Consider the following 26,757-nt stretch of genomic DNA (forward strand, 5'->3'; position numbering starts at 1 on the left):
GCCCGCAGGCCGACCGGAAGCGGAAGTGGCCTCTCGGCAGCTATGGCGGCTGAGTACCCGCGGCCAGGTGGATCTTCTGCTGGAAACTTGTCTTGAGTGGAGCCAGACACTGAAGCCCCAGACCGCGTGCTGTTCCGCCTTGGGAGGATCGAGGCAGGGCCGGCTTCCCCGGGAGCGGGGCTCCGGAGCGTGTGTGGGAGTTTGCTGGGCGGCAGGAACTGCGCGGTCAACGCTCTTTTCTGCATCCTGCAGGAATGGGCTCCAAGGCCAAGAAGCGCGTGGTGCTGCCCACCCGTCCGGCGCCCCCCACGGTAGAGCAGATCCTGGAGGACGTGCGGGGGGCGCCCGCCGAGGACCCCGTCTTCACCGCCCTGGCCCGGGAAGGTAGGGGAAGCCCAGGTCGTGCAGGGGAGGGGCTGTCCATAGACCCCAGCGAGAAGGGAAGCACCTGGCTGCTTTTGAGACGAACTGGCAGAGTTAAATGGTCAGGACAGAGACTGTCTGGCCCTACAGTGCCCAAAATACTTAGGTCTGGCCTTTTGCAGAGAAAGAGTGTCCACCCTTTGCTCAGAAGATAAACGGAGAACATTGACTGCAGGGTCCGACATACAGTTGTAGTCTCAATACTGTGTTCTCTATGAGTTTCGTTTATTCGTTCAAGCTTATTGAGAACCTCTTATGGGCCAGGTTCTATTCTAATCACTGAGGTGGTTGAGGTAGATCTGAACGTTGAAAGTCCCTGGGACTTCCCTGTGCGTCCAATGCTTAGGACTCTGCGATTCCACTTCAGGGGGCATGGGTTCAATCCCCGGTCGGGGAACTAAGATCTACATACCACGTGGCACAGCCAAGAAAAGGGGGGAAAAAAAAAGATGGAAGTGCCTGTCCTCAGACCATTCTAGTGGGTAGAGAGGATCAGTATAAGGCTTGTGGGATGTCAGAAGGTGAGAAACACGTTGGGACTTTTTTGGGGGGTTCGTCTTTGTGTCTTTTTTTTTTTTTAATTAAAGTATAGTTGGTTTACAGTGTTAATTTCTGTTTTATAGCAGAGTTACTCAGTTACACATACTCATTCTTTTCCATTATAGTTTATCACAGGATATTGAAAATCCTGTGCTATACAGCAGGACCTTGTTGTTTATCCATCCTGTATATAATAGTTTGCATATCGTTATCTAAAACTCCCATTCTTTCCACCATCCCGCTTCCCCTTTGTGTTTGTTGTTCAGCCGCTCAGTCGTGTCTTTGTGACCTCATGGACTGCAGAACGCCAGGCTTCCCTGTCCTTCACCATCTCCTGTCCTTCACCATCTCCCGGAGTTTGCTTAAACTCATGTCCATTGAGTTTCTAATGCCATCCAACCATCTGATCCTCTGTTGCCCCTTTCTCCTCTTGCCCGAAATCTTTCCCAGCATCAGAGTCTTTTCCAGTGAGTCAGCTCTTTGCATCAGGTGACCAAAGTGTTGGAGGTTCAGCATCAGTCCTTCCAGTGAATATTCAGGGTTGATTTCCTTGCTGTCCCTCCCCCTTGGCAACCACAAGTCTTTTCTCTATGTCTGAGCCTGTTTCTGTTTCATAGATAAGTTCATTTGCATTATATTTTAGATTCCACAGATAAGTGATATCATACAGTATTTGTCTTTTTCTGACTTCATTTAGTATGGTAATCTCTAGTTGCATCCATGTTGCTGCCAGTGACAATATTTTTGTGCTTTTTCACTGCTGAGTAGTAATCCATTGTGTATATATACACCATATCCTTTTCTTTTCTTACCGTACCCTTTTTATTCCTCTTTATCTATTTATCTGTCGATGGACATTTAGCTTGCTTCCATGTCTTGGCTGTTGTAACTAGTGCAGCCTTGAACATTGGGGTGCATGTGTTTTTTTGAATTATGGTTTCATCTGGATATATTTGCACAGGAGTGGGATTGCTGAATCATATGGTACCTCTGTTTTTAGTTTTTTGAGGAACTTCTGTGCTGTTTTCACAGTGGCTGCAGTAGCTTATATTCCCACCAACAGTGTAGGAGTGTTCACTGTTCTCTACACTCTCTCCAGCATTTGTTATTTGTAGAGTTTTTTTTTTTTTTTAATATTTATTTATTTGGCTGTGCCAGGTCTTTGTTGTGTCATGCAAACTCTTAGTTGCAGCATGTGGGATCTAGTTCCCTGACCAGGGTTTGAACCTCAGCCCCCTGCATTAGGAGCATGGCGTTTTAGCCAGTGGACTACCAGGGAAGTCCTTATTTGTACAGTTTTTAATGATGGCCATACTGACCTGTGGGAGGTGGTACCTCATTGTAGTTTTGATTTGCTTTTCTCCGATAATTAGCGATGCTGAGCATTTTTTCATGTGATTCTTGACCATCTGTATGTCTTCTTTGGAGAAATGTCTATGTAGATCTTCGGCCCATTTTTCACCCGGGTTTTGTTTGTTGATATTGAGTTGTATGAGCTGTTTGCATATTTTGGAAATCAAGCCCTGGTCAGTCACATTATTTGCAGTTATTTTCTCCCAGTCTATAGGCTGTTGGTTTCCTTTGCTGGGCAAAAGCTTGTGAGTTTGATTAGGTCCTATTTGTTTATTTTTGCTTCTATTTCTGTTGCCTTGGGAGACTGACCTAAGAAAGCATAGGTAAGATCCATGTCACAGAATGTTATACCTATGGTCTCCTCTAGGAGTTTTATGGTGTCATGTCTTATATTTAAGCCTTTAAGCCATTCTGGGTTTATTTTTGTGTAGGGTATGAGAGAGTGTTCTAACTTCATTGACTTACATGTGGCTGTGGGACAATTTGTTTTTAAATTAAGTAACAGTAAAAATTCTGTTCTTTGCTGCACATGGCCACATTTTACAGGCTCGGGAGACCCTTGTTGTTGCTGCTGTGCTGGGGGGCTCAGCTGGGGACGTTCTGTCGCCTAGAACGTTGTGTTGGAGGGGTCGCCTGAGGAACCACAGCACCTATTTATCCACAGCCTGCAGCTGGGTCTTTGGCGGCTGCTTGAGCCCCAGCTTAAGGCTCACAGGCTAGGTCCCCAGCACTTGGAGGTTGGGGCCATGAGGCATGGCCAGTCCTGGGGCCATTCAGGGAGCAGGGGGCTGCCCCTGCCGGCCTGTGTCCGCCTCTGTGTGCACCTGCACTGCCTGGCCTTTCCCACCTTGGTGTCAGGCAGGTGATAAAGTGATCTGTAATCAAATGCAGAGCTTCTGGCCAGTTTGTGGACAAGGGGACCAGGCAGAGCAAGGAGGACCTTGATGTGTGTCCATGTAACCCTGGAGCCTGTGCCTTTTGCGCCCTGACTCCCCCTTCTCCTGTACCCTTTAGGAAGTGTGGTCACTGGGAAGTGTGCATCCTGGCTTCTTCCCACCCCTCTGAGTGCTCAGAGTGCTGGTGAGAGCCATTCTGCTCCGTGATCAGGGTCAGAGTTCTTTCTAGGAGCCAGGGCCCACCCTTTGGAGGGACTGTGGTTCAGTGGAGTCCAGCCTTTCCTGTGACTTGTCCCCTCCAGTCCATTGTTTTCTCTGGAGGGTAAACTGAGTCCTCTGGTTAACGGGCAGTGATGCTGCCGTGTCCTATCCATAGACCCCCTGGGCCCCTCTGGGAGAACCGAGGACGCCGAAGCCCAGCGAGAGCAGCTCTACTTCCAGAGCCGGATCTATGTGGCTATGAACCAGCGGCTGCAGCAGGCGGGTGCCCAATTGGAGCAGAAGCGTGCAGACCTGCAGCAGGCGGGCGAGGAACTGGAGCGGGACATCAGCCAGGTGGGCCAAGTGGCTCTGCCCGGCACGGCAGCCACCTCCTTGGGATAACCTGGCCCACTGGAACCTTGGGTCCTCCACTCAGCATCTGGCCTGGCACACCTCATCTGACATCTGGCCCCTGGGTCCCAGAAGCAGATTTCTGGCTCTCTGTTCTGCGGCCTAGGCAAGCCCTGGCACCCAGAGACCTCAGGGGACACAGCCTGCCCAGTCGGTGTGGGGCCTCACTGGGCATAGACCCCTCCCTGAGGATGGGATCTGGGTTGTGCACAGGCCCCTTACCCTGAGGAGCCCAGACTGGACTTCCTTCGAGGCTCGGGGGCCCAGGGCCGTCAATCCATCCTCACCTCCCTTCCTCTGGCGACCCTGCTTCACTGACCAATCAGACTGAGCTGGTGGGACCCACCCTTCTGGTTCTGCCATCTCCATGTGAATTGGTGGGGGCCCAGAGGTTCCAGAAGAGTGTGGGGGTGTTCAGTGTCCTCCCCAGCCCATGGTGGCTCTGGTTGTGTGAGGAGCAGTGGCCCTCAGGGTGAGTGCCACCTCTCTGGGCCCCTGGCACCCCATCTTGGGCCTGGGTGCTCCCCCAGGGCAGGCTCTCGTCTGTCTGTCACCTGTGGGATGCAGTCACATGGGAGTACCGTGAGAGGACGTGGCAGTCAGTCCCTGCCCCAGCTCTCACCCAGTGCCCTCCCTCCTTCCACCTTCACCTGCAGACAGGTGGGTGGTGGGCCAGGTGAGGACCAAGGAAAGGGCTCTCACCCTAGAAAACCAGTCCTGTGAAGACCAGAGCAGCAGACCAGTGGGAGGTGATGAGGCCACTGAGTGCCTTCGACGACAGTCCCCCCATGGGCCCCTCCTTTCCAGGGTCCCAAAAGCTCAGGGCGGCGCTGGGACCCCGCACAGCAGACAAAGGAGACCTCATGTATCCCAGGAGAAAAAGGTGTCTGCTTCATGCCTAGAGACCCTAAAACTGGAAACTTGGGGGCCCAGGTGTTGAGAAAGTGTGGATGCGGCGCCAGTAGAAGCAGTGGACACCGAGCAGCCTCCTCATCCAAGGGAGGGCACTCTTGCACACAACAAACCCTTGTGTCAACCTCGAGTACACTTGGTTTTGGGGAGCGAGGCTATGCAGGCAGCACATGGACTTGGATGGAAGGCCTGCAAAGCCCCCTCCTGACCCCCACACTGCCTCACCCCTCTGGAGACTAAGGCGCAGCCAGTTGGAGTGCAATTCAACAGCTGTTTATTAAAGGTGCAGTGAGACGCCTGGCTCTGCGGCCTCCTTCCGCCAGGTGATGGCTTTACAGGTGGGGGCTTTACAGGTGGGGGCTGTACGTATTTACAGGTGTCCTGCGGCACCTGGGATGGAAACAGCGGGGAGGGAACAAGCCAAGACAACCAGGCTCAGGCTGCGGCAGCGTGGTGAGGTAGTGCCCCAAAGTCAGCACCCGGCTCGCAGTGTCCATCTGCTCCGGGCCGAGGTCTGGCCTGGGTACCCTGTGTCTCTCGGGTCAGGGCTTCACAGGAGTGTTTGCGGTCCTTGGACTTTGTTCCTCCAAGCTCCGGCCTCAGGCTGATTGTCCAGCGGTGGCCAGCACTGCCTCCTCCAGGAAGCCACTCTAATCAGGACCTCGGGCTCCCACCAGCCCAATGGCTACGTGGACCGCTGCTGTGATAGATGGAGGTGGCAGAGTGGGCGCTGGATAGGATGGGATGGCTCAGGCCCTGCCCCTGCCTGTGGAGAGAATGGCAAGGGGCAGCCAGCTGGGAGGGTCCTCTGCCCCGTCATGGCAGCCAACCTGCTGAACCCAGAGGTAGTTCTGGGAATTCTCCCCACGGCCCACGTGGGGAAGCAGGCGCACAGCTGCCAGAGCACAGCCTGGGACTCAGTACGGGGGCTTCCACTCCAGGCCCCCACAGCTTGGCAAGCTGGCAGCATTTCTCCATTTCCAAGGGTGGCTCGCCTGTGATGATGGGGTGCAACATTCTGCAGCCCCCACATTTGAGAAGGAGCTCAAAAGGCCACTCCCCGCTTCCCCTTCTGGCTGCTGATAGGATGGGAGCAGCCGTTTGCAGAGGTGTCTTATCCGCCCTGGAGAGGGGCCTCAGGGTGAGCAGTGGCTGTTCTAGCGCCTGCTCAGTCCCCACCACTTTCCCAGGCTCGCTCTCCCCAGGAGGAGTACGTGGTGCAGCCTTTCCTGCGTCCTGCTTCTGCTCCTGGCCCTCAAGCCGAACCCTGGCCTGCGGGACGCGATGTCGCAGCGTGTGTATCTTAAGGAGCGGCAGCACAGCGTCCTGGGGGGGCAGAGGCAGGGCTCCTTCAGCACGTCCTCTCCATCTGGCTCTGCTCCCCTCCCAGAGAAGGGACAGGAACCGGCACACTGTTCCCGGCCCCCAGAGCAGCTCGGCAGGGCGGTGTGACTGCAGATCCTTAGGGCGGCTGAGAGCAGCTGCTGGCGCTCGCGCAGAGCCGGGCTCCTCAGGGAAGGGGGATCCGCTGTTCGGGCAGGTGTGCTGGCCCCCGGGAGGAGGCCACGCCCCACGGAGCCCGCAGATCCAAAGAACAGGAGACTCGGTGAAAAGGCAAAGACCTGGGACCAGGCAGGTGCACGCGGGGACCACTTCCCGCAGAGCGCAGTCCAGGTCCCGTAGTCCAGGCCTGGCTACTGGGCGGTGGCTAGGCCCCGGCCTCCCCTCCGTTTCTCGCTCTCCTCAGCCACGGGGCTGCCGGCACGCCTGCCTCTCCTGGTTCCTTACGAGGGCTGCGGGGACGCCCTGTGTACCCAGCGCCCCCGACCAGTTTTGGGGTGCTCCAGGCTCCCTGCGCGTGTCTGTCTGGGGTTGGGGCGGCCTTTCTGTCGGGCGCAGACACGCCCCTCCCGCACGCCCCCAGCTGAGGCCGAGACGGCAAACAAACCAGCTAAGCCGTAGTTAACCAATTACCCGGCCCTGCCCGTAATTACAGGCTTTCTCTTGCGCGTGCGCAGCCGCCACCCTCGGCTGGCAGGCTCCTGCTGCCGCCACCCTCCCAGCCCCTTCCCCACCTCGGCGGGCACTGTCATTCCCGCCCCCTCCTCCCCATGCGTTCCCCAGAGGAGAGGGGAGCAAGTGTGGTGCTAATGCCGGGCCCGGCAGGGCCAGGAACCCAGAAGGGCATCGCTGAGGACGGCCCCAGCCAGGAGGATGGTCTCGGCGCGGGCGCCAGGGCTTCGTGGGCGCCCCCTTGCGGTGACGCGCGCTCCAGCTCGCAGCTCACTTTCCTCCCGAAGCCTCCTCGGCTCAAAAGCAAGCGTCTACGCGGGAGTGCGAGGCCCGTGTGGGCAGGGGTGAGGCTCGGAGGGCGGGGCCCTGGGTTTGGGGGTGGCAGGCGGGTCCTGGGACCACCCTAGGGGCAGCCAGACGGTCCTGGGCCAGGAGAAGATGTTCTGGAAGTCCAGTCCCAGCCACTATTCCAGGAGGCTGGTGGGGACCGGGGTGGGGGCCTTCTCCACGGTGGAGTCAGCGGTGGCCGCCACCATGGGGCTGGGCACGTAGTTGAAAGGCGGGACACGGGCGGAGCGGCTGGGGGAGCCGTGCCGGCTGGCGGGGACGAAGGGGGTGGGTGCGGGCGCCTTGGCGGGCGGCCCGTCCACGTCGCTGCCAAGAAGGGAGGTGGGGCCGCCGGCCGTGGCCTGGGGGGGCGCCCTGCTCTCCATGCTCGGGGACGTGCTGGAGTTGGTCTTCGCAGCCGCGAAGTCTTCAGTCTGGACCACGGCGTCGCTGGTCTTGCGCTGTGGTGGGCCGGCTGGGCCGTCCTCCGGCGGGGAGCCCAGCAGCGGCAGGGCGCGGGCGGGCAGCGTGCTCCGCAGGATGTGCGGGACGTCCTCGTCCCGGATGCGGCGCCACGTGGTGCCCGGCGCGGCCACCCTGGGCAGCGGCCCGGCCTCCCCTGCGCTGCTGCGGCGGGTGGCATCCGCCGCAGGTTCGGGGCTGGTAGCATCCGGTCTGCGGGCCACGCTGATGTGAGGCAGGGAGGCGTAGCGCTTGACCGTCTCGGGCCCGGCGGCCGGCGTGCGGACGGGCAGGCGGGACGGGCTCTCGGAGCTGGTGCGCCGAGGTTGCCGCTCGCTGGGGCGGGGCCGGGCCGTGTGGGCCCGCTGGGGGGCCGGGGCCTGCCGGGAGCCTGCCCGCAGCTCATCACAGCGCGAGGAGCAGAGGAAGACAGCGGGTAGTGCTGGCCGGCCGCGGCAGGGTGAGGCAGCCTGGGTGGTCGGGTTGGTGGCTTCGGGTGCGGACAGTTCCGAGCGTCGGCGCCGCATCAGGCCCGGCGACTCCTTGATAAAGGTCAGCTGCCGCCGGAAACCCGAGCGGTCGGAGGATTCGCTGCCGCTGGAGCGGGCGGAGGCCATGCGCACCAGGCCCAGGCGGCCCCCTCGGGCTGCAGAGCCGCCTTCTGCGCCCACCCGGCCCCTGGGGCCTGGCTCCGGGGCTGCCCTAGCCAAGGGCGGCGGCCCCCGCCTGGCGGGCCTCTGCATGAAGGGGATCCTCACGGGTGACTTCTGCGTCTTGTGCTGTTTGGCCAGCAGGGCCCTTGCTGGAGTCTTGGGCACTGGGGAGGCCCTGGGGCCGGGCAGGGGCCCTGCAGGCTGGGCAGCAGGGGGTGACCTCCTGGGCAGAGGCTGGGAGGCCGGTGAGGTCTGAGAGGAACTTGATGATGGGGTCTTGGCAAGGCGGGCTGGTGGTGTGGCACTTCTCTGTGGGGGGCTGAGTGTTGCCAGCTCTGAGATCTTGCCAGGCCGGTGCAGGCTCCTAGACCGCTGCTGCCCTGGGTTGGGGGCTTTGGTGGGGGCCGCCGGCTGCACAGGGCTGGGCGCTCCCATCTTTCTTGCCACAATGCGGGAACCAGGGGCACCTCTGGGCTGTGCCCGGGTGGCCGGGGTGGGCATGTAGATCACTGTATGTCCCCGGAGCACCGCCGGCACCCCATTTGGGGCCTTCTGAGTGCCACGTGGCTTCTCCGGCCCGCTGCTGCGCTGGGTGAGGGCCCCTTCTGGTTTCTCTGGCCGCAGGGCACCACCCGGCTGGTGCTCTTCCCTTGGCCGACACCCCTTCCTATGCAGGGTGGGCTGCAGGGTGGAACCCACAGACTGCCCTGTTGCAAAGGACAGAACGGAATCAGACTCTGAGGAGGCCTCACGGGCAGCCGCCGCTGCGGCCTGGTGCAGCCATGTGGCAACAGAGTTGGCACCCTCCTGGATGGCACGCCACTCGATGCTGTCCAGGTCTGAGGCATGGTCTGAGCTGGCCGCCTCCTCACCGCGCTCCTGGGGCCCTTCTGCTGCACGCTCCTTTGGCTGGGCCTCTCGGGGTGGGCGGCGCCTTGGGCCGGGCACCTGGGGCTGACGCCTGGGCAAGGCTGAGCCTATGCAACGCCGGAGCAGCTCTGCCTCGGCCCGCGGGCTGGGGCAGCCATTCTTCCTGCCCCTGGGGACCAGGTCCTTGGTGAGCCCTGGCTTGTGGACCTGGGGCCGACTGGCCATGCACTCGGAGGGCTCAGGTTCGCTGAGGGAGCTGGCGGAGGAGCTCAGGGAGTAGCACGGTGGTGTCTCATCTGCAATGAGGCTGGGCTGGGCCCGGGCAGGCGGTGCCGCCTTGGGTGCAGCCTTGGGCACAGCCTGCACCTCCTTCCTGGCACCAGTCGGGCGCTCCCTCTTGACCGCCCGGGGGATCGCAGATGCCCGCCGTGGGGGTGCTGCTGCCACCGCTGTGGCCGGCTCCTCATCCGAGTCATTGCCATAGAAACAATACACAGCCTCCTCGGTGGGCGTTGTGAGGCACAGAGACTGCAGAGCCCCGTCCCCATGCTCCCGGCCTGGGCGGGAGCTGTCAGTGTCCCTGCAGGTGCTCGGGGGGCGCCGGAGGGGCAGCTCCAGCCCTGCCCTGCCACTGCCAGCCCCCCGGGGCTGCTCTGTGCTCCGGCCCATGCCCCCCACCCTGTGCCGCTGCCCAGCAGACTGCCTAGTGGAGGCAGCACGACCCGCGGGCTTCTTCCCATCCAAATGCCCACCATCCTTGGGGGGTCCCTGCAGGGTCTCGTCGCTGAGGGAAGCGGTGCTGGAGAAGTTGACTGGAGTGCCCTCAGCTGAGTCAGTGCAGGAGTCGTCCTCACGGGCCGGGGCAGGCACCAGCATGTAGACTGGCACGGGCAGCGTGTGGCGGCCAGGCACCAGTGCTGAGGCCACCTTGCGGAGCCGGGCAGGCACGGCCCCACCCAGGCACTCGCGCAGCAGCTCCAGCTCCTGGTCGGTGGACGCCGGCCCTTCCAGACAGCCACTGGCTTCGTCCCGTCGGCGGTGCCCTGGGCCTCCGCCTCCCCCACTGCCACGCTCTGGGCAGGCAGGGGGCAGCAGCCGCAGCTCCACGTCTTTCTGCACGTAGAGCTCGTGCAGGGCCAGTGCGCTGAGGCTGGAGGCACACGAGAAGTTCTCATCGGGCTTCTCCACAGTGAAACGCACGCTGCCTGCATCCAGCTCGGAGGGCAGCCGGCAGCGCTCCCGGCAGTCAGCGATGTCCAGGAAGCGCTTCACGTAACTCTCCCACTGCAGGCTGAACTGGGTGGCCTCCCGCTCACCGGGTGGTGCTGGGGCCAGCGGAGGTGTCTTGCTGCGGCTCGGAGGCATGGTTTGCCCGGGGCTATCAGGCAGCTCACTGGGGCTGACTGTGCCGCTGCCCAGCCCGCTGCATGGGTCACTGGGGATGGAGCTGGCAATGGATGGGCTCTCGAAGCTGCCCAGTGAACTGACTGAGCTGCAGCGGCTCAGCACCAGCGGTGTCTCCTGCACGCAGTTCTCAGAGGAGCTGGACGGCGTGGCATCCTCCACCCCCAGGCCCTGACCCCTCTGGGGCGCTGGGATGGCCATGGGCAGGGAGGCGGCCCCCGGGCCCCGCCAGGCCCCATCCAGCTCTGTTTCACCAGGGCCAGACTCCTCCAGCCCCTCCAGGGACGAGTCGCTCTCGTCTAGGTCCCCAGCCTCACTGGGCCCCGGGCGGCCAGCTGAGGACAGTGAGGACAGCGAGCTGCAGCGGGACAGGCAGAGGGGTGCCTTCTCAACCACTAGCTTCTCAGGCACACTGCTCAGGCCTTCTGTGGACAGCCAGGCCTGTTTCCGGGCCCCAGGGGCCAGGGACCCCACACCCGCCCTGGTGGTGCCCTCCAGCAGCGGCACGTGCTGGTAGGTGGGCGACAACTTGATGGTACGCACGTGGGCATCTGTGGCCTTGGCATCCCGGGCCTCAGGCTCAGCCTGGCCGCCAGGCAGGTTGAGGTCAAGCCGGCTGGGCCGCGCCTGACCACGTGGGGGCCCCTCTCGGTGCTCGGCCAGAGCAGCCAGCGAGCAGGGCCGCGAGTGTTCGCGAGGACAGTGCCCATCACTGGTGCTACCGCTGTTGAGACTGTCATTGGAAAGGCTGGCGTGGGCTGCCTTGAGCCGCAGCAGTGGGTGAGCCCGGCTGCTGCCCGCTTCCCGCCGCCCCCCCTCAGGCCCCCTGCAAGGTGAGCAGGATTGGGCACGGCCTTCTCGTGGGGCCTCCTGGCCAGGGTCCCCGGAGCTGAGGCTGAAGCTGTCGTCAGATGAGGTGTGCAAGGCCGAGATGTCCTCTACCAGCCTGTCGATGCGTGCCACCGCTAGCGCCAGCTTGGCCTTGGCCCTAGCTGCCACGGCTGCCTGTCCACCGGCCTCCTTCTCCACCTCCAGGCCTCCTCGGCGGGTGGGCGGGGCTCGGGCCAGCGCCTGGCCTTGCAGGAAGGGGTTGCCCAGGAAGAGGGAGAGCACTGCGGGGCTGGCGGGCTCTGCGGCAGTGGCGGCAGCAGCCAGGGAGGGCGCATCGTCGTCGTCAAAACAGCCCGAGTCAGAGGCGTAGTCCTGGGCAAGGCCGTCCAGGTGGCGCAGAGGCGGGAGGGGCTTCTTGCAGGCGGTCTCGGCCTCCGGCAGGCCCTGCTTCTCCAGGTGATCAAGTGCCTGAGCCAGGTGACGTGTGTCCAGCTCGGCCTCCAGCGCCCGCTGCTTGCGCACGTACAGGCTGGGCGCGCAGGAGCCCGGGGAGACCGCAGTGGCCGCCGGCTGGTACTTGGCAGGCCGGTGAGCCAGCAGGTTGCGCAGCGCGGCGGCGCTGCCCATGGCGATCATTTTGTGCTTGGAGTGCACCAGGTTCCGCAGCATGCCCACGGCGCCCAGGTCCCACAGCAGCTCCTGGTCGCGGGGGCTGCGGGCCGACAGGTTCCAGAGCGTGCCGCATGCGTTGCTCACTATGGTCAGGCTGTGCGACGTCAGGTGCTGCAGCAGCGTCTGCAGGCAATTGTGGTCTCGCAGCACCTGCCTGCGGGAGGCGGGGCGGAGCGCGTCAGGCCCCGCCCAACCTGGACACCGCCCACCACCCTCCGCGGCCTGATGGGGCAAATCCAAACAGAAGATGCCCAGGTAACTTTGAATTTCAAAAACAGGGCTAAATTCGTAGTGTAAGTGTATCCCAAACATTGGATGGGATGTACTTGTGCCAAAGCTTTTATTAGTATCAAACTATTAAACAATACATAGAAAAGAAATGCAAAAAAAGCAAAATGGCTGTCTGGGGAGGCCTTATAAATAGCTGTGAAAAGGAGAAGCGAAAAGCAAAGCAGAAAAGGAAAGATATAAACATCTGAATTCAGAGTTCCAAAGAATAGCAAGAAGAGATAAGAAAGCCTTCTTCAGCGATCAATGCAAAGAAATAGAGGAAAACAACAGAATGGGAAAGACTAGGGATCTCTTCAAGAAAATCAGAGATACCAAAGGAACATTTCATGCAAAGATGAGCTCGATACAGGACAGAAATGGTATGGACCTAACAGAAGCAGAAGATATTAAGAAGAGATGGCAAGAATACACAGAAGAACTGTACAAAAAAGATCTTCACGACCCAGATAATCACGATGGTGTGATCACTGACCTAGAGCCAGACATCCTGGAATGTGAAGTCAAGTGGGCCTTAGAAAGCATCACTACGAACAAAGCTAGTGGAGGTGATGGAATTCCAGTTGAGCTATTCCAAATCCTGAAAGATGATGCTGTGAAAGTGCTGCACTCAATATGCCAGCAAATTTGGAAAACTGAGCAGTGGCCACAGGACTGGAAAAGGTCAGTTTTCATTCCAATCCCAAAGAAAGGCAATGCCAAAGAATGCTCAAACGACCGCACAGTTGCACTTACCTCACACGCTAGTAAAGTAATGCTCAAAATTCTCCAAGCCAGGCTTGAGCAATATGTGAACCCTGAACTTCCTGATGTTCAAGCTGGTTTTAGAAAAGGCAGAGGAACCAGAGATCAAATTGCCAACATCTGCTGGATCATGGAAAAAGCAAGAGAGTTCCAGAAAAACATCTATTTCTGCTTTATTGACTATGCCAAAGCCTTTGACTGTGTGGATCACAATAAACTGTGGAAAATTCTGAAAGAGATGGGAATACCAGACCACCTATCTGCCTCTTGAGAAATTTGTATGCATGTCAAGAAGCAACAGTTAGAACTGGACATGGAACAACAGACTGGTTCCAAATAGGAAAAGGAGCACATCAAGGCTGTATATTGTCACCCTGTTTATTTAACTTCTATGCAGAGTACATCATGAGAAATGCTGGACTGGAAGAAACACAAGCTGGAATCAAGATTGCCAGGAGAAATATCAATAACCTCAGATATTCAGATGACACCACCCTTGTGGCAGAAAGTGAAGAGGAACTAAAAAGCCTCTTGATGAAAGTGAAAGAGGAGAGTGACAAAGTTGGCTTAAAGCTCAACATTCAGAAAACGAAGATCATGGCATCCGGTCCCACCACTTCATGGGAAATAGATGGGGAAACAGTGTCAGACTTCATTTTGGGGGGCTCCAAAATCACTGCAGATGGTGACTGCAGCCATGAAATTAAAAGACGCTTACTCCTTGGAAGAAAAGTTATGACCAACCTTGACAGCATATTCAAAAGCAGAGACATTACTTTGCCAACAAAGGTCCGTCTAGTCAAGGCTATGGTATTTCCTGTGGTCATGTATGGATGTGAGAGTTGGACTGTGAAGAAGGCTGAGCGCCGAAGAATTGATGCTTTTGAACTGTGGTGTTGGAGAAGACTCTTGAGAGTCCCTTGGCCTGCAAGGAGATCCAACCAGTCCATTCTGAAGATCAGCCCTGGGATTTCTTTGGAAGGAATGATGCTAAAGCTGAAACTCCAGTACTTTGGCCACCTCATGCGAAGAGTTGACTTATTGGAAAAGACTCTGATGCTGGGAGGGATTGGGGGCAGGAGGAGAAGGGGACGACAGAGGATGAGATGGCTGGATGGCATCACTGACTCGATGGACGTGAGTCTGAGTGAACTCCGGGAGTTGGTGATGGACAGGGAGGCCTGGCGTGCTGCGATTCATGGGGTCGCAAAGAGTCGGACACGAGTGAGTGACTGATCTGATCAAACAGTACTATTAATTCATTAATAATACTCATTTAAAATGAAATTTAGTTAACTCATTTTATTAAAATTTTTATTCTATAATGGAGTATAGTTGACTTACAATGTTGTTAGTTTTAGACGTACAGCAAAGTGGTTCTGTTAGACCTTTGTACATTCTTTCTTGGATTGTTTTCGCATCTACTAGATTGAGTAGAATTCACTGTGCTATACAGTAGGTCCTTGTTATTTTACATATAGTAGTGTGTAGTATATCTCATTATATACCTATACTAGAGCCTTTGTTTCTATTTATTATAGCATTAGTAGTAGATAAAATGTTTTATTTTGCTTGATAAGACTTTTTTTTTTCTGTGTACTCCATGACTTGTAAGATCTTATTTCCCCCACCAGGGATGACTGAACCCGGGCCCTTGGTAATGAAAGCACCAAGTCCTAACCACTGCACGCCAGGGAATTGTCTACTGGGGTAAGATCGTTAGCACAAGTATATCCCATGTAATTGGAGACGTGAATGGCAACCCACTCCAGTATTCTTGCCTGGAAAACTCCATGGACAGAGGAGCCTGGAGGTCTATACTCCATGGGGTTGCAAAGAGTCAGACACAGCTGAGCGACTAACACACTTACTTATCCCATGTAATATTTGGGATATACTGAAAATAGTATTGGGGGCTTCCCAGGTGGCGCTAGTGGTAAGGAATCCACCTGCCAATATGGGAGAGGTGGATTCAACCTCTGGATTGGGACCCTGGACAAAGAAATGGCAATGCACTCCAGTATTCTTGCCTGGGAAATCCCACGGACTGTAGCCCACCAGGCTCCTCTGTCCATGGGGTCCTAGAGGGTGAGACACAACTAAGTGACTAAGCACACACACACACACACAGTATTAAAAGGAAACAGAAATCTAAGTGTTGTTTCTTAATGTTTTAACTAATAAAATCTTCAGCACAGGTATATCCCATGCAATATTTGGGATATACTGAGACATATACTTTTTAAAAGTTATGTACTTTCATACATCAGAAGCATTACTTATTAGTAATATTAATAAGTGATATTAATAAATAAGTTTTTATTACTGTTTAGAAAATGATGCATTTTTAATAAATTCATTTAAAATTCAGTATAAGTATCCAATATGTTACATAGTAGGAAATAAATATGTTAATGAAGAATAGGTATTGTTTTACTTAATATTAATAAATATTTTAATAAAGAGCAAGTATTATTAATGTTATTTAGAAAATTATGTATATTTTTACTGAGTTAATTTAAAATTTAGTACAAGTATATCACATGCAGAGTTTGGGATATACTTTTAAAAGTTATGTCTGTTCACATATTGAAGTATTGCTTATTGTTAATGTTACCTAGTAAGTTACTTATTACATAGTGAATAACATTTTAATAAATAACAAGTATTATTATTATTACTTGAATATTATGTTTATTTCTACAAAACTAGTTTAAAATGTAGTACAAGTATATCCCATGCAGTATTGGGGATGTATTTATACTAAAAATAGCACCTAGGGGGTCATCTGGATGACTCATTGGCAGGAGAAGGCAAGGCTCCCTCAGGAGTTTACTGCAGAGGGGGAGCTGCCAGCCCCACCCCAGTACCCCCACTCCTTCCCCCACCTCTTTACCTCCAGCCCTGCTCCAGTGCCCCTTACACCTCCTTCCTCCACCCCGCAGCACCCCCTCTCCTTCCCCCGGCCACTTCTTTCCCCAAGCCCCGCCCCAGTGCCCCCCACACCTCCTTCCTCTGACCCCAGCATTCCCTACTCCCTTCCCCGCCATCCCCTTCCCCTGTCCCCAGCTGACCTGTAGTCCTCGCGGGTGGCGATGAGGCTGGACACGTTGCGCAGGATGCCACCACCGCTCTCAATGATGGCTAGCGAGTTGCTCTGGCACTTGTAAGTCAGTGTGCTCACCAGGAAGCCCAGGGCACCATCCACCTGGCAGATGGCCGCCTTGTTCTCTGTGCTGTGCGCCGAGAGGTTCCACAGGGCGCTAAGCACGCTCTTCAGGGTGGACTCCTGGGTGCGGTGCAGGAGTGGCAGGGGGTCAACAATGTGGGGGGGATGACACATCCCACTCACCAGGCCCTCTCCCCGGAGGCACCCACATAAGGTACCCAGATGCATTTTCAAATTTATCTAACAAGTAATGGAATCAGCCATGACAGGTTCTCTGAGTGGCAATGTTGGAAGCCCCAGGTGTGGGCCCATTACCATGCAGTGGGTTGTTTGACTTGGTTTCCCCCTAGGTGGAGAACTCATCACCTGCAGCCAGGGCCTCCTGACTGCCCTGGCTGCCCTGCCCCTCAGCCACCCACCCGATGCCCACCTTGGTGGCTCGCAGGACGCACTGCATCAGGGCAGTCATGCTGCCCACCTCCCTCAGCACCTTCTTGCTGTTGATGTCAGCCCTCCAGGACAGGTTGCGCAGGATGCTAGACACGACCTGGGGGTGGGGCAGGGCAGGCAGGGTGGGCCTGGGCCAGGCTCCCACCCTTAAGGCCTGCAGCAGCTGGCACATGGCAAAGCCCAGGGGATGCCCTCCACCTCCTCCTGCCCCACAGTGTTCCCACAGCCTCCTGATACCTGGTGCAGCTCCTCACTCTCAGATGCCAGCTGGGCCACAATGGCCTCCATGCAGCCCCGGCGGGCGCACAGTGCAGCCTGTGGGGGGCACAGGGAAGTCATGCCATATAGGGGGGACAGGTGGGGCGAGTGTTAAGCAAGCACTTGCAATGTGATGGAGCTTGAACCCTACCCCCATCTTCACCACCATGGAGGGAGGGGAGCAGTCACTTCATTGCTCAGGTGAGCCTGAGGCTCAGGCAGATGCAAACACTGGCCTCCCCCCAGCCGTCCATCCACAGCCCAGAGGCCCCCCAGCCCACAGGGCAGAGTGGCCAAGAGGACGCTGGTTGAGGGAGAAGCTGGGCCACAGTCTCCCCGCCTGTCCCACAGCTCAGCGCTGCTCCGGGCCGGGTGAGGCTGACCCGCCCACCCAGGCACCTTGTTGGCGACGTCCCCGAAGGTGAGGTTGGTGAGGGTCATGCCAGCGTATCGGCGCAGGGCCAGGTTGAGAGGGTCCCGGGTCATCTTGTGCATCTCATGGTCAACCTGCAGTAACTCCGCCACTGCCTGCAGCCCACCTGTAGGGGGACCCGGGAGCGCAAGGGTGGTCGGGTGCCCCCAGCCATCCCGCCTCACAGGTTATTCGACTATACGCCCTCCCTTCTGTCCCACCCCCAATCTGCTCTCCTTAAACCTACTTTTGAAGCACGCCTCTGAGGACACCTCCTCCAGATAGCTGGCTGGCAGGCTGGGCCTTCCCCCAGTGCCCTGTGCCTCCACACCTGCCTCCTTTCCACCCTCAGTTTCCAGTCACACTTGGTCCAACTGCAGAGCCTTTGCATGCACTATTCCCTCTGCCCAGGTGCTCTTCCCCACAGTCCACCCAGTTCCCTGGGTCCCCTTCTGTTCAAGAGTCACTTCCTCAGGGAAGGCCCCCAAATTCCCAAACAAGAAGCCTCAAAACCATTAGACGGAGAACCACTGAGGGCAGAGCGGAAGGCTGTGCCCCGCCACGTCCCCAGGACGGACCAGATGGCATATGCTCAGGAGCCATTGCTGATGGCCCACACACACAATCTTCTGTTCACTAGGACACAGGGTTCTCATGAATGTGGAGGGTGATGGTCAAAAGGTGCAGGAACCCAGACACACACGGCCCTTCCCCTCGCTCAGCAATGGGATCCTTCTCAGGGCTGTGAAGCGCTTTTGCTCATGAGCACACCAGTGGGGGCTACCCTGGGGAGGGGCTTGGCAACACAAACCCACAAGCTTCCAAAGTGACCCTTTGTATGTGTGTACACAGCAGAATGAGTCACGATACCCAGAAGATGGACAAAACCCAAGTGCCCATCACCAGATGATGGATAAACACAATATGGTCCCTCCACACCCGGGAGCATCACTCAGCCCTGAAAAGGAGAGAAGCCCTGACACTCACTACCACGTGGATGGACCCTGAGAACATGATGCTGAGTGAGAGAAGCGGACACAGGACACACAGGATGTGATTCCACTTATGGGAAACATCTAGAACAGGCCAATCCACACACACACAGGGTGGGCTCTTGGTTGCCAGGGGCTAGCGCTGGGGGAGAGGGAGTGAGTGGTTAATGGGGACAGAGTTTCAGTTTGAAAAAATATGATTTAAAATGGTTAGAATGGTGGGAGGTGGGAGGGAGGTTCAAGAGGGAGGGGACATACATATATATATACACACACACACCCATGACTGATTCATACATGGCAGTATTTGGCAGAAACCAACAATATTGTAAAACAATTATCCTTCAATAAAAATAATTTTTTAAAAAATGGTTAAAACAGTAAATTTTATGTTATATATAATTTACTACAATTTGAAAAAAATGTTGAGATACATAATTCAAAGTTAAGGAGGGTATCCAAAGCCTTTTTGCTTCTTAATCTTAAAAATCCACTCCCAGGAACTCATATATACATATAGTGGAATATTACTCAGCCACAAAAAAGAACAAAATATTGCCATTTGCAGCAACATGGATGCAACTAGAGATTTTCTGTGAAAGACAACAACAAAAGCCATATAATGTTACTTAATGTGGAATCTAAAATATGACACAAATGAACCTATCTACCAAACAGACTCACAGACACAGAGAACAGACTTGTGGTTGCTGACGGGGAAGGACAGAGTGGGAGGCTGGGGTTAGCAGATGTACGCTATTATGTGCAGGATGGATGCACAACAAGGTCCTACTCTATGGCACAGAGAACTATATTCAATATCCTGTGATAAGCCATAATGGAAAAGAATAAAAATATATATATATAACTGAATCAATTTACACCTGAAACCAACACATTATAAATCAACTATACTCCTATAACAAATATTTACCATGCTATAAATTAAAAGGAGAAATCTTATAACCCCAGAACACACAGCCCAGGGGTCCTCAGAGTTGTTACGTGCCTGTTAAATTGCACTGAACACGCCATGCCCACGAGAGGGGAAAAGGCAAATCGTATCTTAACTTCATCAACACAGGTGACCTTTCAGGCCTCCTGGAGGGCCTCCACAGACCCCCTCCCCCAGGGGTCTGTGGAACAGCCAAGAGAGGAAAGCCTCAAGAGCTGTGCGCTCTTGTAAAGTGGCCACTGCTCCAGATGCCCCCCACCCTGCCCTAGAAAGGCTGCGCCCAGCTGCTCCCCCGCCCCTCACCCGCGATGTCGGACCATGTGAGACCTTAGGGAACTTCTGAGTGCTCCAACCACCTGCCAGGTGAGAAGTATGTGCCTTATTTTGTATTAATTAGAGTAAAACAGAGCAGATGAATGTCATTTGCACCCTTGGTATTTCTGTTTCCAACATTTCAAATGACCTTCGTTAGGAAAAAGATGTAATATTCCCAAACCTAAAATTTCACAGGGTCGCCCTGCCCTGACTACTGGTAGGTTCAATCCACCTCAGCTCCTGACTTTCCCTGCCCTGCCCCCGTTGTCTGAGTCCCAGAACCACTAGGGCCCAGAGCCTGCCCTGCACTGGAGGAGGCCTGGAGACCTTGGACCAGATCAGAGGTGGAGGTTGATGAGGGACACTCACCCAGCTCATTCATAGCGCGGCGGTATTCCTCGTCGAAGGACAGCTTCATCACGGCACAGGTGGCCTGACAGATCTGTGGCTCGATGGGCACTGGCGCTGTGGGCACGAAGACCATGGTCAGAGCCCTCCCACTCCCGGAGATGTGACCTGGTGGGTCCCCGCCCCTCCCTGTGGTCTGCACTCTGCAGGCCTGCCAAAACCACAGAGGTTTTGAAAGTGCTGTGCGCTGGGCTTGTGGGAGTCACTCCTGGAGCAGAGGGGCCTCCTTTACAGAACCTCTAAAGTGAACAAGGAGCGACCTGCCTCACTCAGCCTGGTGCTCAGCATTGGATATTAACTTTGCAATCAGCCACAAAAGCTGCTGCTGCTGCTAAGTTGCTTCAGTCGTGTCCGACTCTATGCGACCCCATAGACAGTAGCCCACCAGGCTCCCCTGTCCCTGGGATTCTCCAGGCAAGAACACTGGAGTGGATTGCCATTTCCTTCTCCAATGAATTAAAGTGAAAAGTGAAAGTGAAGTCGCTCAGTCGTGTCCGACTCTTAGCACTGACCCCATGGACAGCAGCCCACCAGGCTCCTCCATCCATGGGATTTTCCAGGCAAGAGTACTGGAGTGGGGTGCCATTGCCTTCTCCGCCACCAAAGCTAGGAATCTCAAACTCCGCACTCACGTTTGGAGGGTTGCCTACAATCCATGGTTTCTTGAATATCTACCCCGCGGCCTGGGTTGTTCCTGGTTGTCCCTTCACCAGTCTATCTTCACAGGTTCCCATGAGACCTCAGCCAGCACCAGGCACAAAGCAGGTGCCCAGGAGACGCCAGAGGCCCCTGACACCACAGGGTGCTGCCCTGCCCTCGGGGAGCCCAGGATGCACACTCACCAGCACCAGTGCCACCGCCCTCAGGCCCGCCATCCCGGGCCTGCAGCCAGTCCCAGCAGGTCTCGCAGTAGGCGCGGATCTGCTCCAGCACGTGTAACACGCGCATCTCCTTGCGTGCCAGCCCCTGGTCGGGCTGAGAGAAGACAATATTGTGCAGCGCTGCGTTGGCACGCATGCGCGCGTCCTTGGCTCCCGGAGCCCCGGGGGTCCCATTGCGACCCCCAGCCCCGGCCTCAGTGCCGTGCAGGATCTGCAGCAGCAGCGGCAGACAGCCTGAGCGGCGCATGGCCACGCAGCTTTCGGGTGAGCTGGACATGGCGAGCAGCGTCCGCGCCGTGTCCTCCTGGTCCCGCGTTGCCAGCATGGACAGGAGCCAGAAGACCACCTCCACCTGTGAGAGGCAGGAGATGTCAGGGTGGGGAGCCTGCACTCCCCAGCCAGGGACAGTCCCCCAGCTTCTGGGGACTCCCCTTAAACAAGGGAGTCCCATCATGTTAGCCCTCGCTCACCCTAAGACCCTCACCCTGCATCCTCCCAGAGAACAGCACACATACATGCTACTGCAGAGACGCCCCCAGTCCGTGAGGGCCAAAGGCCCACCCCACAGGTATCACGGGTACTCTTAAGTCTAGCATGCCCTCCAAATTTACAGGACAGGTAGCTACACCCACGCCAGGCTCCAGACTACAACCCAGCCTCACCAAGCACTCCAACTCAGGGCGACCCTCCCACACCTGGATAAGCTTTATAGCCGCCTGGAGAGGAAGGGCCTTCAAATGCAGTAGGGGTGCAGGCCCCACTTCATTATGTATCCCAACCAAGCCGCCGCCATCCCTCCACCCCGCCTGTGAGCATCCCCCGACCTGGACTCCCCTCACCTTACTGTTGCCTGGCTGAGGGGCACCATCCTCAGGGTGCGTGGGGACCTCATTCTCAGCGTCCTCGTCCATGGGCATCGACTTCACTGCCAGCAAGGCCTGTGGGAGAGCGCCAGGCCTGCAGTTTCCGCCCAGGGGCACCATACAAAGCTCTCAGGCTGCCATGACAACGTAGTGGGGGCAGGGCCATGGGGGTCCCCTTAATGCCTTGGCTGTCATCATCCACTAGGGCCCTAGCTCTGCCCCCCTGGTACCTGGGGCTCGGTCTGCTGCACTCGGTCCTGCGCGGACAGCAGTTCCTTGTCGATCTGCTCCAGGCGGGAAGCACGGATCTGAGTGGGAGAAAATGCACGCTGTGCAAATCCTGACCCGTCCCGACTCCGCCCACGTCCCAATATGGCCCCACCCTCAGCTCAAATCGGTCCCACCCACTGTCAAAGCCCCACCCTGGGCTCTGACCCTGGGCTTCTTCTTAATGTGGCTCTCCCACTCTAAACCCCACCCAGTTACTTGACTCCACTCACTTCCTGGCCCCACCCAAGGTCCAACCCTTAACCCCGGACTCTGGACCCGCTCAAAACTTAGACCCCTAGCTGCCCACCAGACACACTCAACTTTCTGACTTGGTCCCGCCATTTGACTGGCAACGCCCAAGTCTTGTTCAGACTCAGTTCCTCGCACTGTCGGCCCCGTCCCCATCGGCCGGGGACTCTGCCCTCTGTGCTGGGTCCGGCCTAAGCCCCCTCTGGCTCTGTTCACAACCCGCTCTAGCTGTGGCTCGGCCACCTGCGACAGGCCCCACCCACAGGAGCCTCTGCTCTCTGATTCGCCCGCAGGTATATAACCCCGCCCACTAGCCCAGACTCCTCCCACAAGATCTGCGCTCTGATTCGCCCACTGCCCCGCCCGCGTCGTACCTGCGCCCGCTGCACCATCTCGTCCGAGGTGCCGAAGCGCTCCTCCATCAGCGAGCGGATGTGTTGGGCCTCGAATTCCAGCTGCTGCCGGATCAGATCCATCTGCATTGAGAACTGCTGGGAGGAGCGGACGAGCCCCGGTGAGGGGGCTCCCGGGGGAGGGAGAGGCCTCCACCTCCGCTCTATGCCTCCCGCCATAGGCGGGGCCCTGTCGACCCCGGGGCAACCCAGGGAGCTCACCGTCTCCACGTGCGGGAGTTCATCCAAGCGCTTAGATAGCCCCTGCAACTGCGAGTAATACCAGAGCTTCTCCTTTTCCTCCTTCTCAATCTCATTCAACAGGAAACACCTGGGGAAGGGCAGGTCGGTGGGCGCAGGCTCTCAGGGCGGGAGCCGAGGCTTATGTGCTGTCTACCCTGATATTAATGATTACTTCTTGGGTGTCATGTTAAAAAAGTCAGTGTGGCAAAATCTCAGTGCCCATAGCACTCCCGGGACTGGGATGGGGATGGGTGCAGAAATTAATTGAAAGTTAAAAAGGCAACTCATTTGTAGACTGTGATCCTCGGAGAAAGGCTCTGAGGAGGTTAACACCTCTCCAATACTGGATAATCGCCTTCTAGCCTACACAGGGTAAACTTGAGGCTCAGACTTCTTCATGACTTGTGCAGAGACACTGTTATTCCCATTCTACAGGGCAGAAGTCTGAGGCTAGCAGGGGCTAGGGTTCCTGCTTGAGGTCAGACAGCAAAGCATAGAGTTAACTCCAGCCTGCTCCAGAGCTGTTCTACCTGACCCTACATGACCCAGCTGAGCTAGGCACCCAGACCCTGCCTCCTCCTGGCCTCAGGCCCAGGTTTCTTGGGCAGCAGCCCTTTCTCCATAAAGATTGCCTTGAGTCCCCCTGGCTCCAGGCCTGACTCTGAACCCTGGCACCGGACACAGCCCTGTCCCTGGCAATGCCTGTGTGTCCGGGACCCCTGGGGACGTCTCCCAGGAGTCTTCCCCTCAGCAGGAACACCCCCCTCCTCTTTGTCCTCCGGTTGAGGTCAGTTGGGCCAGGGAAGGGGGCTGAGGTACCAGCCCCCTGGGGACAGTGGGTGGGGTGGGGTGGGGGCAGGAGGGCTCACAAGGTGGGTGGAGATCCCCCCCATCTCACCGTTCCCGGTCCAGTTCCTCTAGGAGCCGAATGGTGGCCCGGCTCAGCTCCCCAAAGTTCTCCTTGGAGGGCCCAGAGCTGTGCACCGGGCTTCCCTCAGGGGTCCGGGTAGTGGGTTCAGGGGCCAGAGCTGGGGGCTGGAACTTGAGGTTATACAGGCTGGTGATGTCCATCTGCAGGGCTGGGTGGGCATGGAGAGAGGTGAAGATAAGCACCTCTCCCTTCCTCCCCTCCCTGCAGTATTCAGAGGAAGTCCCAGGTCAGTGCCTCACCTTTCAGCTGTTCCAGCACCTCAGTCTGCCCGGAGGACACCAACACACGGGCCTCCTGCTCCAGTTTGCCCTGTAAGTGCTGCAGGACCACCTGAAAATGGAGGCAGGAAAGACAGCGGTCGGTGAGGCCTGGGAGCTCCGGGTCTGGCCATCTGTTAGATGCCCTCGTCCTGCCCACCCATGCCTTGTTTGTCCCTGCGCCGCAGGCTGAGGCCTCGTCTTGCCTCGCCTCGCCTCACACCTTCATTCCCGACGTCTCTGTCTCCAGCTTGGACAGGTGGCTTGAATTATCCCGAAGCTCCTGCCGCAGGTGACTGTTCTCGGCCTTCAAGGCCTCCACCTGCCGCACCAGCTGCTCATAGGCTGCCACTGAGCTCGTCATCTTCAGCGCCTGCAGTGCCTGGGGCCACGGGAGAGAGGGATCATCCAAGGGTCTGGGGAGGGTGCAGCCTCTGACCTAGGTTCTGGCCCTCCCACCCAGCCCTGGGTGGGTCTCAGGCAGGGTAGCTGAATGTTGCAGGCAGGATGGTGCTGGCCCAGGGAGTCTGGGGGACAGACCACCTGGCAGATGGAGTGACAGACACAAGCAGGCAGGGACAACAGGAGACAGAAGGACAGAGCCATTGGACAGGTTTTCAGACAGACAAAGTGACCAATAGACAAGACACACAGACAGATGCTGGCCCTCACTGTGGGGGCTTCTGGACACACAAACGGACAGCCAACTAGACAGACAGATGGCCTGACAATTTAATTTTATTATTATTATTAATTTTTGGCCACATCCATGACACGTGGGACCTTAGTTTCTCAACTGGGGATTGAACCCACACCCCCTGCATTCAAGGCCATATGTCTCAACCCCTGGACCACTGAGGTAGTCCCCAATCTGACAATTTAAACTTGCAGGTGGGCTTTCCAGCCCAGTGCCACCAGGCTCACAGACACACAGCCAGAGACAGACAGACAGACAGATGATAAACCAAGACCCTCTCCTGAATGAGCACAACTGCCCAGAGGCTGGGTGGACAGACTGCCAGCTGGTCCAGATGATGGACAATAAGAATGCCATGAAGGTTCTAAGAAAGTGGTGGACAAGCTGATGGTGGAGCCCTGGCAACTGTACAGTTAGAGAGACCCAGAACCACGGGGGTCACCTAGGGGTCTGGAACTTGGACACCTGCAGCCCCCACACCCATTCAAGCAGCGGTTGGATCCAGAGTACCTCCCTGCTGGGCCCGGTGCCCCTCCGGTCAGCCCACTGCTAGCCCCTCTGGCCCCAGGGGCCTCCTGCCCCATCCCCAGCACATGGCCACCGGTGCTTGCTTCTTTGTGTGTCTGGCTGTCCTTCCTCACTCGGCCCAACCTCCTCTGTCTGTCCAGCTGGCCAGTGCCTCCTCCCTCAGCTTGGCCCTCCTGACGGTGCAATCCCACCACCAGCCCCCCTTCCCTCTTTGTTCCCTTCCCATCAGCCCATGCCCCCTCCCTCCGCCTTTGTCTGAGGCACACCAATGGCAGCCCATCTCCTCTGCCACCTCCTCCCTAGGAGCCCCTCCCCAAGTCAATCAGTCAGCCACCCCTGCCCACGGCAGGGGGGGCGGCGCACCTGCTCTCTCCCCTCCCCCTCCCCCACCTGGCCGCACCCATTCATTCGCTTTTTCACTCATTCTCCTCTCTCTCCCTCACCAAGGAGACCCCCTCACCCTAGGGATCCCAAGGGCACAGCTGAGCCTGGAGTAGCGGTGCAGGGGCTTGGCCCCAGGCATGACATGGAGTCAGTCCTTTCTAATCACTCAGAGGATCTACTGCATGCCTGGCTCTGTCATCTGACACCTTGTCACAGTCCTGAGCCTAGAGTCTCAGTGACCACCCTTAGACTGTTCCCAGAGAGAGAAGCTGAGCCAAGGGGGATGCACCAGGCATGCATGGAACTCAGACACTGCCCTGCAAGTGCTCACAAGTCCAGGCAGTGCTGGAGGTATACCAGCCCCGCCCTCTCTGCAGGCCTCAGTTTGCACATCTGACAAATGGAGAGAACTCGATCTGCCAGGCCTGTCTTGTGGGATACTAGAGGGCCAGGTGGGATGGCTGTCATGGAGCAAACCACAAGTGACAGGCAGACAGGACAGTCCTACAGGAGACAGCATGCCAGGTGGGGGAGACTGGTGCCCGAAGACCACAGCCTCCCCTTCCATCGAAGTACTGATTCCTGCCTATGACTCAGCCAGGGGCCCCAGCTGGGCATCAGGATGGACTGGAGTTGCAGTGAGACCCCTGGGGTCCAGCGGGGGCCCTGTGTCCTGGCAGAGGCCACCACACGTGCCCACCCAGGGGGGAGCAGTAGTCCCAGGCATAATCCTCCCATTCCCCAAACCCAGGCCCTGCTTGCAGCCCCCTCCCCAGGCTGCCCTCATGAGCTCTTCTGGAATGGCCCAGTGGAACTTCAGACCTTTCACCCCCCTCACACCCAGTAGTTAATGCTGTGTCCCCATCAGACTGAACTTGGCAGCTGGGCCACCCCCCGGGCTCCCCCCTCTCATTCCAACCTGGGTCTCTAACCCCACACTCCCATCACCCACCTCAAGCTCTGCCCTGGAGGGACCCTCTCAGGGCAGCCTCACCAGCCCCTCCTGGCCTCCCACGATCCACTTTTCACAGTCAGAGGGAACTTGGAAAATCACAGGCTGGACTCCATTTCTCCCCTGCGCCAATGCCTCCAGGGCTCCCTGG

General features: G+C 57.2%; 2 protein-coding genes and 1 long non-coding RNA gene across 10 annotated transcripts in view; 2 read left to right on the top strand and 1 right to left on the bottom strand.

Annotated features, from left to right (window-relative positions):
* C9H19orf25 (chromosome 9 C19orf25 homolog) lies at window positions 1–18,439 on the top strand. Of its 5 annotated transcripts, XR_006641451.1 has the most exons (5): window positions 1–153; window positions 253–384; window positions 3,589–3,767; window positions 14,635–14,710; window positions 18,142–18,439. XR_006641451.1 is itself a non-coding variant. In XM_045166824.1 (4 exons), the coding sequence occupies exons 2-4, from the start codon at window positions 255–257 to the stop codon at window positions 14,638–14,640; spliced, it is 315 nt and encodes a 104-aa protein (XP_045022759.1). In that variant the 5' UTR covers window positions 1–153; window positions 253–254; the 3' UTR covers window positions 14,641–15,722. The 5 variants fall into 5 exon arrangements, 3 of the variants coding, with proteins under 3 accessions (XP_045022759.1, XP_044804511.2, XP_006050588.1); XM_045166824.1 differs by lacking the exon at window positions 18,142–18,439 and having other exon boundaries at window positions 14,635–15,722; XM_044948576.2 differs by lacking the exons at window positions 14,635–14,710; window positions 18,142–18,439 and adding an exon at window positions 4,632–5,030.
* APC2 (APC regulator of WNT signaling pathway 2) overlaps window positions 7,092–26,757 on the bottom strand; it is a 24,173-nt gene continuing 4,507 nt past the window's right edge. For 2 of the 4 annotated variants that reach the window (XM_045166819.1, XM_045166821.1), the window contains exons 2-15: window positions 24,269–24,427; window positions 24,028–24,118; window positions 23,756–23,936; window positions 22,837–22,945; window positions 22,597–22,713; window positions 21,934–22,011; window positions 21,680–21,778; window positions 20,802–21,192; window positions 19,921–20,016; window positions 17,277–17,416; window positions 16,857–16,934; window positions 16,600–16,716; window positions 16,075–16,289; window positions 7,092–12,122 (exon numbers count right to left, since the gene is read on the bottom strand). In XM_045166819.1, coding sequence (XP_045022754.1) covers window positions 7,214–12,122; window positions 16,075–16,289; window positions 16,600–16,716; window positions 16,857–16,934; window positions 17,277–17,416; window positions 19,921–20,016; window positions 20,802–21,192; window positions 21,680–21,778; window positions 21,934–22,011; window positions 22,597–22,713; window positions 22,837–22,945; window positions 23,756–23,936; window positions 24,028–24,118; window positions 24,269–24,427 — 6,780 coding nt within the window. In that variant the 3' untranslated portion in view covers window positions 7,092–7,213. Of the gene's footprint in view, window positions 12,123–16,074; window positions 16,290–16,599; window positions 16,717–16,856; window positions 16,935–17,276; window positions 17,417–19,920; window positions 20,017–20,801; window positions 21,193–21,679; window positions 21,779–21,933; window positions 22,012–22,596; window positions 22,714–22,836; window positions 22,946–23,755; window positions 23,937–24,027; window positions 24,119–24,268; window positions 24,428–25,252; window positions 25,593–26,757 lie in introns of those variants that run through there. The other 2 variants (XM_045166823.1, XM_045166820.1) reach the window with 2 other exon arrangements.
* LOC123335213 overlaps window positions 23,468–26,757 on the top strand; it is a 3,545-nt gene continuing 255 nt past the window's right edge. The window contains exons 1-2 of the long non-coding RNA XR_006553612.2: window positions 23,468–23,644; window positions 23,996–24,099. This is a non-coding gene — a long non-coding RNA (uncharacterized LOC123335213). The remainder of the gene's footprint in view (window positions 23,645–23,995; window positions 24,100–26,757) is intronic.

Source organism: Bubalus bubalis, chromosome 9, assembly GCF_019923935.1.
Source record: "Bubalus bubalis isolate 160015118507 breed Murrah chromosome 9, NDDB_SH_1, whole genome shotgun sequence".
NCBI classification, from domain to species: domain Eukaryota; kingdom Metazoa; phylum Chordata; class Mammalia; order Artiodactyla; family Bovidae; genus Bubalus; species Bubalus bubalis.